At 37.3% G+C, this 10,897-nt stretch overlaps 1 protein-coding gene across 9 annotated transcripts in view; it reads left to right on the forward strand.

The window, feature by feature from the left end:
* Cfap54 (cilia and flagella associated protein 54) overlaps positions 1-6,137 on the forward strand; it is a 267,711-nt gene extending 261,574 nt beyond the window's left edge. For 8 of the 9 annotated variants that reach the window (XM_010629151.2, XM_010629153.2, XM_019208184.2 and 5 more), the window contains one exon: positions 3,049-4,139. In XM_010629151.2, the coding sequence (XP_010627453.1) occupies positions 3,049-3,168 (120 nt within the window). In that variant the 3' untranslated portion in view covers positions 3,169-4,139. Of the gene's footprint in view, positions 1-3,048; positions 4,140-4,780 lie in introns of those variants that run through there. The other variant, XM_033763843.1, reaches the window with a different exon arrangement.
* Positions 6,138-10,897: the final 4,760 nt, after the last annotated feature.

Below are 10,897 nucleotides of genomic sequence, written 5' to 3' on the forward strand. Positions count from 1 at the left end.
TGTTTGTTTGTTTTTGTTTTTTTGTTTTTTCTGGTTCTGGGGTTAGAACTCAGGACCTTGCACTTGCCAGGCAGTTGTGGCACCACTGTGCCACATAACAGCCCCCCTTTTAAAATTTTTTTTGAGCAAATATTTTTATAGACTCAAGAAAGGACTGAATTCTGTATCTATCAAAGAGAAAAAGACAACTCAGTATAAATTGTACAAAAGACCTTCATCTCCCCCAAAAAGATACCATAAAGATAATATTTTTAGTTGTCAGGCACATTTTATATATATATATATATATAGAGAGAGAGAGAGAGAGAGAGAGAGAGAGAGAGAGAGAGAGAGAGAGAGGTCTCAACATCTAGAAAACAAGTCAATATGACAGAATCTTAAACCAGAATTATCAAGGTCTGTGAAGACATGGTATAACTGGAGCTTTTATACATTGCTGGTAGGGGATGAGAATTAGAAAGCTGGTAGAATCGGCTTAACAATAAATACATGCATATCCGATGGTCTAGCAAATCCCACTTTTGTTATTTTGATGCTAATTACATTGACATGTTCATTAGATGTAAGTATCACTTTGCACACTTCCAGTTTCCCCACTCTTTTTGCTTGTGTATTATAACTCAGTCAGATATTCACATTAAAACGTGACAACAATAGGAAAATACAGAATATGATGTTTTAGCCTGAATGAATACATGGATTTTGAGGCATTGACTTGTCTGCCAAAAGGCTCACAATGCTTGGGGTATCTGTAAAGGTGGCTCTAATAACACAAAAGAAGGTCCTGAGATTTTAGAGTAGTTTGTGTTCCTCTGAGGACAGACACAATTAGTAACTCCGGGTGACAACTACATTTATGTTTTCTTTCTCATGTGAAGCTTTCACCTGTGCTTTCCATAAATAAACTGACCTATTCATTTTCACCCTGTTAAAATGGCTGTTTCTTAATGGAAGTTCCATGAGAAGGATCAGAAACCTAAACACTTTATTTGTATCTGGTTATATTAATTATGCCTTGAAGATAACTCTAATATTAAGTAAAACTAACTTGGCAACTTTGTTTTTTTTAAAAAATGTATTCCAATCTTTAATGTGGAAAGGATTCTGGAATAAAAGAGATAGTACAAAATAAAATACAAATATTGTTTAGTAATTTTTTCCTTGTATACTACTTTGAAAATTGTCTGCTAAAAGTTGTTAAATTGGGCATGAGATGCTTTATCACTGTGAAATAGATGAAATGCTCAGTGCTGTTAAACAGCAGTGAGATGCAATCAAAACAATCATGGTAAATATATGTTGTTTCAACATATGAAAAAGCATTTAGTTGGGACTGTCAAAATTTGCTGAACAAAATGGTAATGAAATAGCAGAAACAACTATCAAAATCAAGGTTCATAACGTTTCATAATGTTATACCTTGGGCTTGGGCAGACTCTCATATATTTCTGGTTGAAATGTTAATTGCCACAACCTATTTGGAAAGTGGTTTTGGGAAGAAATGTTAAAAAGTAAGAGGTAATCATCTTTTAACTCAGCAAAACAATTTGAGGGAATTAGTAGTACAGAAATTTAAAGCACTCATATCTAAGGGTCTAAGTATGTAAAAAGTAGAAGGATGTGCTGAATGTGATACTATTATGTCACATTTAGTGAGTCATCATTGTGTGCCAGGCACCGTTTGAAGTGTTTTATTTGTATAAATTCATGGGACCTTGTAACCATCATGTCATAGATAAAGTATTCTCATTTCTATTTTATGGATGATGAAATTAAAGTGTAAGCAGATCAGATGCTTTACAGAGCTGGAGTTTATGAGGTCTGGATTTGAGCCAGGCAGTCTTACTCTATGTTACACACTCTTGATTTCCATGTAGTTATTCTACTGCCCTGTTTGAATCAAGGAGAATTTCTCATACATATTTTAACTGAATAAGCAAATAGTGGAAATGCGGTTATTCCACTTAAAGAAGCAAACAAAAGCCATATGAAAGAATACATCCCAACTGGAAACTGCTCACGTTAGGATTGATCAGTGAATGAGGATGTTATTCATTTTTAAAATTTTGCCTCTCTGTTATTTGAAGTACTAGAGAGCCTCGGAACACTGAAGCCTCTCAAGATTGAAGTGAAGAAAAGTTAACAAAACCCAGCCCCCGTTCCTGGGTTCATAATGCTTCCTTGAGAATAAAAGGAAGGGATGGTTTTTCTAACAAACAGAAAAGAAACTGCTAAAACTCGTCTGCTTGTTTCTTACCAGGATTCAGACCCGTGCCATTGCATTTACTCCCTCATTGTCGAAAGTGTTTATCCAGATTGGCTTGAAGTGGGTTCTCAGTCACCATTCATTTCCTGTCCACCTTTTTTTTTCTCTCTGTTCTCCCTTTCCTTCAGTCAAACAGCCAATGCCAGGACCACAAAAGCAGTCTTTGTTTTCTATTTTCCAGCCCGCTCAGGGTGACGTTGGCTGTGCTGGCCCCTCCAGCACAGTTGCTGATTGCCTCCTTTAGACGGTGGTCTCCAAACTTTGCTTGCGGTGGCTTCCTCTTGACTGTCACAACTTCCACTGAAAATGAGGGAGGGAGAGAGGATTTGTCGACCAGCCAAGCTGTTGTGAAGGAAAGCATTTCAGTGGAATAGGGCCACTTTGTTTTATGCTTAGAACCATGCACAAAGATTATATAAATAAAAATAGTTCACAGTTTTAGCTGCATTTGATATTTTATATGCTAATGTGTAAATCTTAATGGGATATAGAGTGATAATATATGTGACATTTTAGCACTATAGAAATATGAAACTTTGCCCTTTATTTTAGGTATCAAAGTTAACTACCCTTTATATGCAACTGTTAGGCAATTTGTATTTGGGTCCTCTTGTTGTTGTTGTTTTGGTTTGGTACCGGGGATCGAACCTGGGACTTTGTACATACGAGGCAGGCAGCAGCACCGCTGAGCTAAATCCCAGCCCTGCAGTTTGTATTTGGATATCTTGAAAACTTTACGTCAGTCAACAACTTGGCACAATACTTTGATGCTTTTTTTTCAGGTTCCATTTGATGTCTCACTGCCTTCCATATTCAATCTTGAGAGACTTTTTGACGTCGCTAATGGCTGTCTTGTATCAGGAGGAAGCCTTTTCAACTGGATGGTGTCCATTATTCCCTGAACCTCCTTGATATGGTAACCTCACAAAGGATTTAACTGTTACTGTTTTTATTAGTTTGAAATAAATTTCTGGAGGTATCCTCTTATAACTACCAATATGAAATTGATTTCTTACAGAAGGTAAATTTCTTTAAGAATTATAGATTGAAGGATTAAGTTGTATTTGAATTAAAATAGCAATGCTGTTGCTTCTTAAAACTGTATTACCAAGCTAGTCATAGAAAGTAGATTTGTGCAGTACGACTCTTCTACTGTTAGTTTATATGAGGTTGTCTTTAGAAATGTTTCTACATCAAGATTGGATCAAAGCGAATAGTTCTCAACTTGGAGAAGTTTTTCCTTAGATGACATTTGACAGTGTCTGGGAGACATTTTTGGTTGTTACAGTTGGAAGGAGTGTCTTAGAGGCATCCAGAGAGTAGAGGCCCCGGGTGCTGCTAGAGACACTCTACACAAAGAACAGGACAGCCCACTCTCTAAAACCAAACACTATCCAGCCCAGAATGTCAGCTGTGTTAGTTTTGAGAAACCCTAGATGAAATCTTGGCATGGGGTAAATTCAACTCTGAAAGTCTGTGTGTTTGGCTTGGGCTGTAATCTGTACCCAATTAGACCTTGTATATTTTCTATTTCTGAGAGGTAACATTGCACAGAATTCTATTGCATGAGCTTCGGAATTATACAGACCTGGATTTGAGTAGCAGCTTCACCACTGGTGAGCTTTGTTATTTTAAAGAGTTACATTATTTAGCCTTAGGTGGATGTTAATATCTATCTTATAGGAGTACTATATGTATTAAATTAGGTTAATCAATATGATAAAAGTGCTTGGCACATGTATAATGTAGCAATACTGCTGGTAGTTACCACTTCCTGCCAAGCTAGAAGAGAACCATGCATTTCTGACTTTTGTTGTCTGGCATTAACATTGCTGCACATGAATATTTCCCAGGCACTGGTCTATGAAAAGGTACAATGATAAATAAATAAAATAAATGTTTTAATAAATGTGTTTTCCTAAATCTTAGTGATTCAATACATCACCCTTTTTCCTTAGATTATGAATTTCTTACTTCCTAATGGTGTAAAAGGCCATTCTCTTATCGAGAACTATAATAGTAACTGGTTACTTACATTTAAAAATAGTCTCCAGTGATAATAAAAGAAAAAAATAGAAATCTTATGTTGGTTCCTAATTTTTAAAAATTTAGATATCTGTAAAGTTTCAAAATCTGGGAAAAACCAAACTAGAGTTACCCATAATACTATGTAGAGGAAATGAGTCTTTGGCAAAACATTTAAGGATAAGAAAGTTTTTATTGGTTGAAAATTTGCTATAAAAATTTGCTAGAGGCAAGAATAGTCTAGGAGAACCAGGGCATAAAAATGAAAACTCACGAGATGTATGTCCCAAGATCCGCCTGCTGTGTATCTGGAGTATGTACCATGTGTAGCAAAGTTAGAGAGGTTCTAAGGGCGAACGAGAGAGAAGGCTTGGGGCCAGGTCAGTAGATGATAGGGTAAAATTGTGGATGGTTAGGTTCCTGGTTTGAGTGGACATTCATTAGGTGAATGAAAGGAATCAGTGAAATGAGTGGTGACCTGTCCCCTAGGGGAAGGATTGGACGAGAAGGAAATGAAAAGCGGTAAGACCTACAGGAAGAGAAGAGGACCCATGCCATGTTGTAATGCAAGGGAAATCAACAAAACATTTACTGGTTAAGTGGAAATATGAAATAAAGTTTGGTTCAAACATCGCCATTTGGATGGTGATGGCTTGTGTGGTGAAGACTTCCAGGCCCTTTGATCCGGAACCGGGTTTATCAATACCCTTCTGAAATAGAGAACTCTGGTGCCTTGTATATCTCAATAGAAGAAGTTCAATTTGTTCTGCAAAAGTCAGCCATTAAGGGCAAAAAAGGTGCAGCACATTTACCTACACATTTAAATGCTGGTATAGAAATCTAACAGGACCAACGATCAAGACCATTCATTTCACCATAATGTCAGTTTACCAAGAATGTATATACCCATGGTCCATTGTTCATCGCTATTAAGTTTAGGTTAGACGATTTTCATTTTCCTTATTTTAAATATTAGTGTGTACGAACTGTTTTAAAGAGCCCTACAGTGATACCTGGTACACAGAAGAGGTCTAAATTATTTCTGCGTGCTGAGTGTCTGGATGGGACTATGCATGGATGGGTGGATGTGACGGAGGCAAGATTACATCGTGGATCCTTAAAAATCAGGGAGGCAGAGGCATCGTCAACACCTCCACCCTCATTACATGACCACAGTTGCCCACCTCTACTGGGGCGTCTGCCGTATGAAGCACTGTATTAATAAGTACCAGTACTTTGTATGCATTATCTCCCTGTCTTCATGACAGTGACGACCAACAGGCACATTGTGTTACTGACTCCATGTTACACAGTGGGAAACAGAAGCATAAGGCAGTATTTGACTTGCCCGGAGATCATGGCCAGAAGTAGGAGCCAGGATTTAAATCCCGATTGAGAAACGTGAGCTCTTCACTGCATCCACTCTAAGGCTGTGGGAAAGTTTTGAACCAAGTGAGAGAGTAAGACACAGCTGTGTCCCAAGCTAAAACTGGAACATCTGTGATTCTTGGTTTAAATGACTTGCAGCCCAGAGTGGAAGCCCTAGAAACATAGTGGTGGGGGAGATGTTGTGTACTCCAGCTTAGTGCTCTCCTCTGGGGAAGGCAGGCTTCTTTCCAGTGGTGCAGGTAATACAAAGTTAGATATTTACATGTGCTGTTATTTTGGGTGTTGTGTTGCCTGTGCTACAGAAACACTCTCCAAAACTGCACCAGACCCTGAAGCCACAGCTTCGCCATTTTAAACCATCCTAGAAATTCCCAAGCTCTTCTAACTAAAATAGAAGCAACACTTGCTACTTAAAGCTGGAACTTTCTCTGCAAGGCAGTGAGGAAGTGGTGATGAACAGGGCTAAAGTTAAAAAAAAAAAAAAAGAAAAAAGAAAAAGAAAAAGAAAAAAAGAAAGAAAATTCAGCATCTGCAGAGATGAAAGATGTGTTTATTTCCTGAAATGTCTTTTAGGGTTTTTTAAAGGCCATATTATACATTCGCAGATGCTTTTTAAAATTGCATTGTGCAGCACATATATGCAAATGTTTAACAGCAGATACCTATACGTGATGTTTTCTACTGGTTTAAGTTATAACAGAGAATGACAGGAGGCAAACTGAAAAGGGGAGAAGAAGAGAGGAAGTAAGACAGGGGAGGTAAGAGGAATCGGGGCCCACAGCTGAGCGATAGGTAATAAAACCCATCTTCTTCCCGTAGCTTGCTGCTTCTCTATCTCCAAGAGTTTGCTTTAGAAATTGACCACCTGCCAGCTGTCCTGAGGCTTAAATGCAGTGGTTTTTGCTCACTTCACACGGGGGTACTTTGCACACTTCTCAGCCCAGTTAACTTGTTCTCCTTCCCTGAACTGCGGGGGGACTAGCAGTTCTCTGCGAAGTACTAGAAGCATGACTTCTGCATCCGACTTCCCTTTTTCTGGGTATCATCATGTCGATGCTTCCCACCTCGAGGATGTCTGCCTTCCTGGACTCCGAGAGCACTGCCGGATGACCTGTTTAACCGACTCCGAAAGGTGTCCTTTGGCACATACTTGCATTGTTAGATTTTCATAGCACAACCTTCTAACCATAGTTCCGGAGCCATGAGCGTGTGAGTCTGTCCAGTATTCCTTTGCTTTGAATTTTGTCTCAGACTTCATAAATCATTTCTACTCATTTATCTTGGAACATAGAGTGTTCATAACCCTAGAAACTTAAGCTAAATATACATAATTCCATCAAAGATGTTTTCAAACCAGAAAAGAAATATATATTTGTTAGCATTATCTATGTGTGCATAGTCCTTCCTGACTGTGGGTTAGGAGAGAAGACAGTGGGCCCAGAAATCCACTGCATAGCTACATTTTTCCATTTTCTCAGATTTAAAATGCTAATGATATATCACACCCGCAAAAAAAACTTTCATTCATTTTCCCAAGGAGATTTGGACAAAAATGTTCACTGATGGGGCTGGGGATTTAGCAGTGGCGCCACCTCCAGTCTTGCAAGCACAAGGTCCTGAGTTCAAACCCCGGTACAAAACAAAACAAAACAAAACGTTCACTGATGCATTGATTATAATACCAAAAAAAAAAAAAAACTTACTAAATATGCATCAGGTGGAGGATGGATAAGTAAATAGTGACGAAGTCGTCCGGGGCATATACAGAAGTAATGAATGAATGGATAGTAGAACACGGAACATTCTTAAATGAATCGGAGTCATGTCAATCTGGATTCACTTTAAAAACATTGAGTAAAGGAAGAAAAGTAAGTATTAGAAAAGGACATACTTGGGAAAATGGGGTGCATATCAAGTTTAAAAGCAGGCAAACTGACATGACATAGTACTCGTAGGTGCATACGTCTTGTACTAAAAATATTTTAAAAGTACAGGTTAATGGTCCAAACCAAATTCTAGCTGTGGTGCCTCTTGGATAAAGGAGAAATGAGCTCTAAGAAGAATGCCTAAGAGGTTTAATTTGTATTTGCAAAACTTTCTTTCTTAACCTGGTCTCTGCTGTTTCATATACAGGATATGTTTTATAAATTTTTTAAAAATTACCTTCTTCATCCTGTGGCTGACAAGCTTTATACAGTTATTGTTTCACCTATTAGTAAACAACTGTTAAATGTGTGCTATGATTCTGGTCTCAAATGCGTATAGCTAAGAGGTTCATATCTGGTTCCATTAATTTGGGTTTGAACGACAACTAAAAATCATTTTGAAACTAATGTTAAACCATATACATATTCCCAATTTTAGAAAAGTCAATCTGAAAGTGTTAATTTTTAATATAAGATAGCAGAGCTTTAATAAATGTTTAATTAAACGAAGCAGATTTCCCTATGCAATTCCTATCCATTTTAAGTTTCCTCATTATACTTTAAATTATTTGATTTGCCAGAATTAGATATATGCAGAACTTTTTATGTGATTTCCTGTTATGTGAAATGAGGCTTACATGAGAAATCCACCCATCCATAATTTCAATGTTTTAAAAAACATACTCAATTTCTCTTTAGTTTTGTTTTCCACTTCAATAGAGAGCCTGTGTGTTGCAACTTTGACACTAGAGTTTCCATGACAACCGATTTTTTATCATAAACACAGGCTTGATTAAAAAGAAAGCTTTTGAGACAATTTTTTTTCATAATTAAATTCATTAGTGAAAAGGCTGGGTAAAGAAGGATAGGAATTTTATTTCAAGAAATAAATTTTCAACTGGAACTTCGGAGACAGAACAAAATAAATTGCAAATGAATTGTGTTTGCTCCTGTTTGATATTTAAGATCACATTTATACATTTTGTGTCCAACAGCTTGGAACAGAACTGATCTAAAATCAGGTTCTATAAAACCTTGAACCCTCCTTTAAATTGTCTAGAGTGTGAAAAGTCAGAAGATTCCTAAGTAATTCAGGGATTTCCAAGCAGTTTCATAACTTTCCTAATTTAATTTTTTCCCACAAGAATGACATGAATTTCTTTGTCTTCTTTCTCATCATTATGAAAGCAATTCAGAGCTAATGTAGAGAAATTGTAAAATATTGAAAGGTGGTGCAAAGTGGAAAATAAAAGTTTCCCAGAAGTCCACCTTTGTGAAATAACTGATGCTAGCAATTAAATGTATTTTCTACAGTATCTAATTATCTTTCCCAGTAGCCGAGAAAAGACAAATGAATGATGTTCAAACCAATGTTCAAATTCAGGACTTGAAACAACTGTCCCTGTTCCCTAAGTGTGGCATAGATGGGCCTTCTCAGAGCTAATCGGCTGGGTGGTTTGGACGAAGTGCAGAGTAATCAGGATGTGATTAGATCCAAAGGAATTGTCCATGATTCCTCTCCCAGTAGTAAAGTATGTGATAATGATCCATAGAATGATGAAAGAAATCAAATCTTCACTTGTCCTTTGGAGGCTGGTCATTTCATCTTTCTTGTAAATACGTTAGCTCCCTGACAAAGTTAACTCACTCATTCAAGCATGCATTTGTTTTTTGGTGGATTTTTTTTTGTTTGTTTGATAGATTTAGTTATTACTCTCTGTCTTTGCTTCCTGGCAAAATGTCCTTTCTCTTCTATTTATTTAAAAATATGTGTCAGATGCCCACTAGAGGCCAGGACTATGCACAGAGAAGTACCACTTAGTCCCTTCGTGAGAGAGCTTATACCTGATCCAGCCATCCCACCCAGAGGAAATGCAGTCAGCATGTTGAAATGACACCTGTACCCTATGTTCCCTGTGGCATCATTCACAGTAGCCAGGATGGGGAACTAACCATGAAATGGATAGATGGATAAAGAAAAAACCCAGGTCTATATCCACAAGGGAATACTATGCAGCCCTTAACAAGAAAGCAACCCTATCAATTGTGACAACATAGCTGAAAGACATTATGTTAAGCAGCATAAGCCAAATGCAGGAAAACAAATATTGGCAATCTCAATTATATGTGAAATATAAAATAGTTTTCTTATCAGTAAACGTTCGCAGTACATAATGTTTATATTCTTTGTGTGGAGTTGGTACATGGACACAACACCACTCAGTTTCTTTTTTCATTCCTTTTCCTTCTTCTCCCTTCCCCTCTGTCTCTTGATCCCTTTTCCATTTGAGAAAGGTCTATCTCCCTACTTCCTATTATCCATCTTTCAGTTTTCTGTTTATACTTTTGATTTCTCATATGATAGAAACTGTGTGGTATTTAAGCTGTGTGTCTGATTTATTTCGCCTAACATTATGGTCTCAAGGGGCGTCCAGTTTCCTACAAATGACTTGTTTCTTTCCTTTTGTAAAAAAAAAAAAAAAAAAAAAAAAAAAAAAAAAAAAAACACACAGCAGTGGTTACCAGGAGCAGGGGAAAGAAGTTGAGAGACATTGGTCAAAGCATACAGGATTTCAGTGAAACAGCAAGATTCATTTCAAGAGATCTATTGTACAAAATTTTGACTCTAGTTAATCACAATGTCTAATAGTTTTGAATAATGGCTAAGACAAGATATTTTGTGTTCTCATCACAATAAAGTATGTGTATGAGATAACGTATGTGTGTGAATCTGCCCAATTTAGCCATTTCACAATGAACATATTTCAAAACATAAACCATATATATAATATATATTATATTTTATTTGTTAGTTTGAACCTTACACCCTCACATCTGCTGACCCCGGATCTTCATGGCATAGCCTCCGTGTCTCTCGGTGGAGCCCGTCCTCCCCACTTCCTCCCTGATTCTGCCGGAGAGACACGCATGCTCCGGTCACACTCGTTCTGTTCCCATGCCTGTCTGCTCCCTGAGGTCAGAGAACAAGGTGGGCAGATTTCAAGGGGGTGAAGGAACTTATGTTTTCGTTTTATACAGATGTTTCTGGTTAAATTTAGATTTCCACCTAACAAACAAATTTCACACTTTTTACTGGTCCATTGCATTTTTAATTTTTAAAAACATGTTGGCACGTGTTTGCAGTGCATATGTTTACACTGCAATTTTTTTTTTCTACTTTCACAACTCTTTGGGTCCTTTGCTATCTTTTCTACTGGCACGCTTTCCTTTTTTATTTCTAGATCCCTCAGTGTCAAGGACACAAACCCTCTTTATATATATATATATATAT

Source organism: Fukomys damarensis, unplaced genomic scaffold, assembly GCF_012274545.1.
Source record: "Fukomys damarensis isolate Sample0158 unplaced genomic scaffold, DMR_v1.0_HiC HiC_scaffold_15, whole genome shotgun sequence".
Lineage (NCBI taxonomy): Eukaryota > Metazoa > Chordata > Mammalia > Rodentia > Bathyergidae > Fukomys > Fukomys damarensis.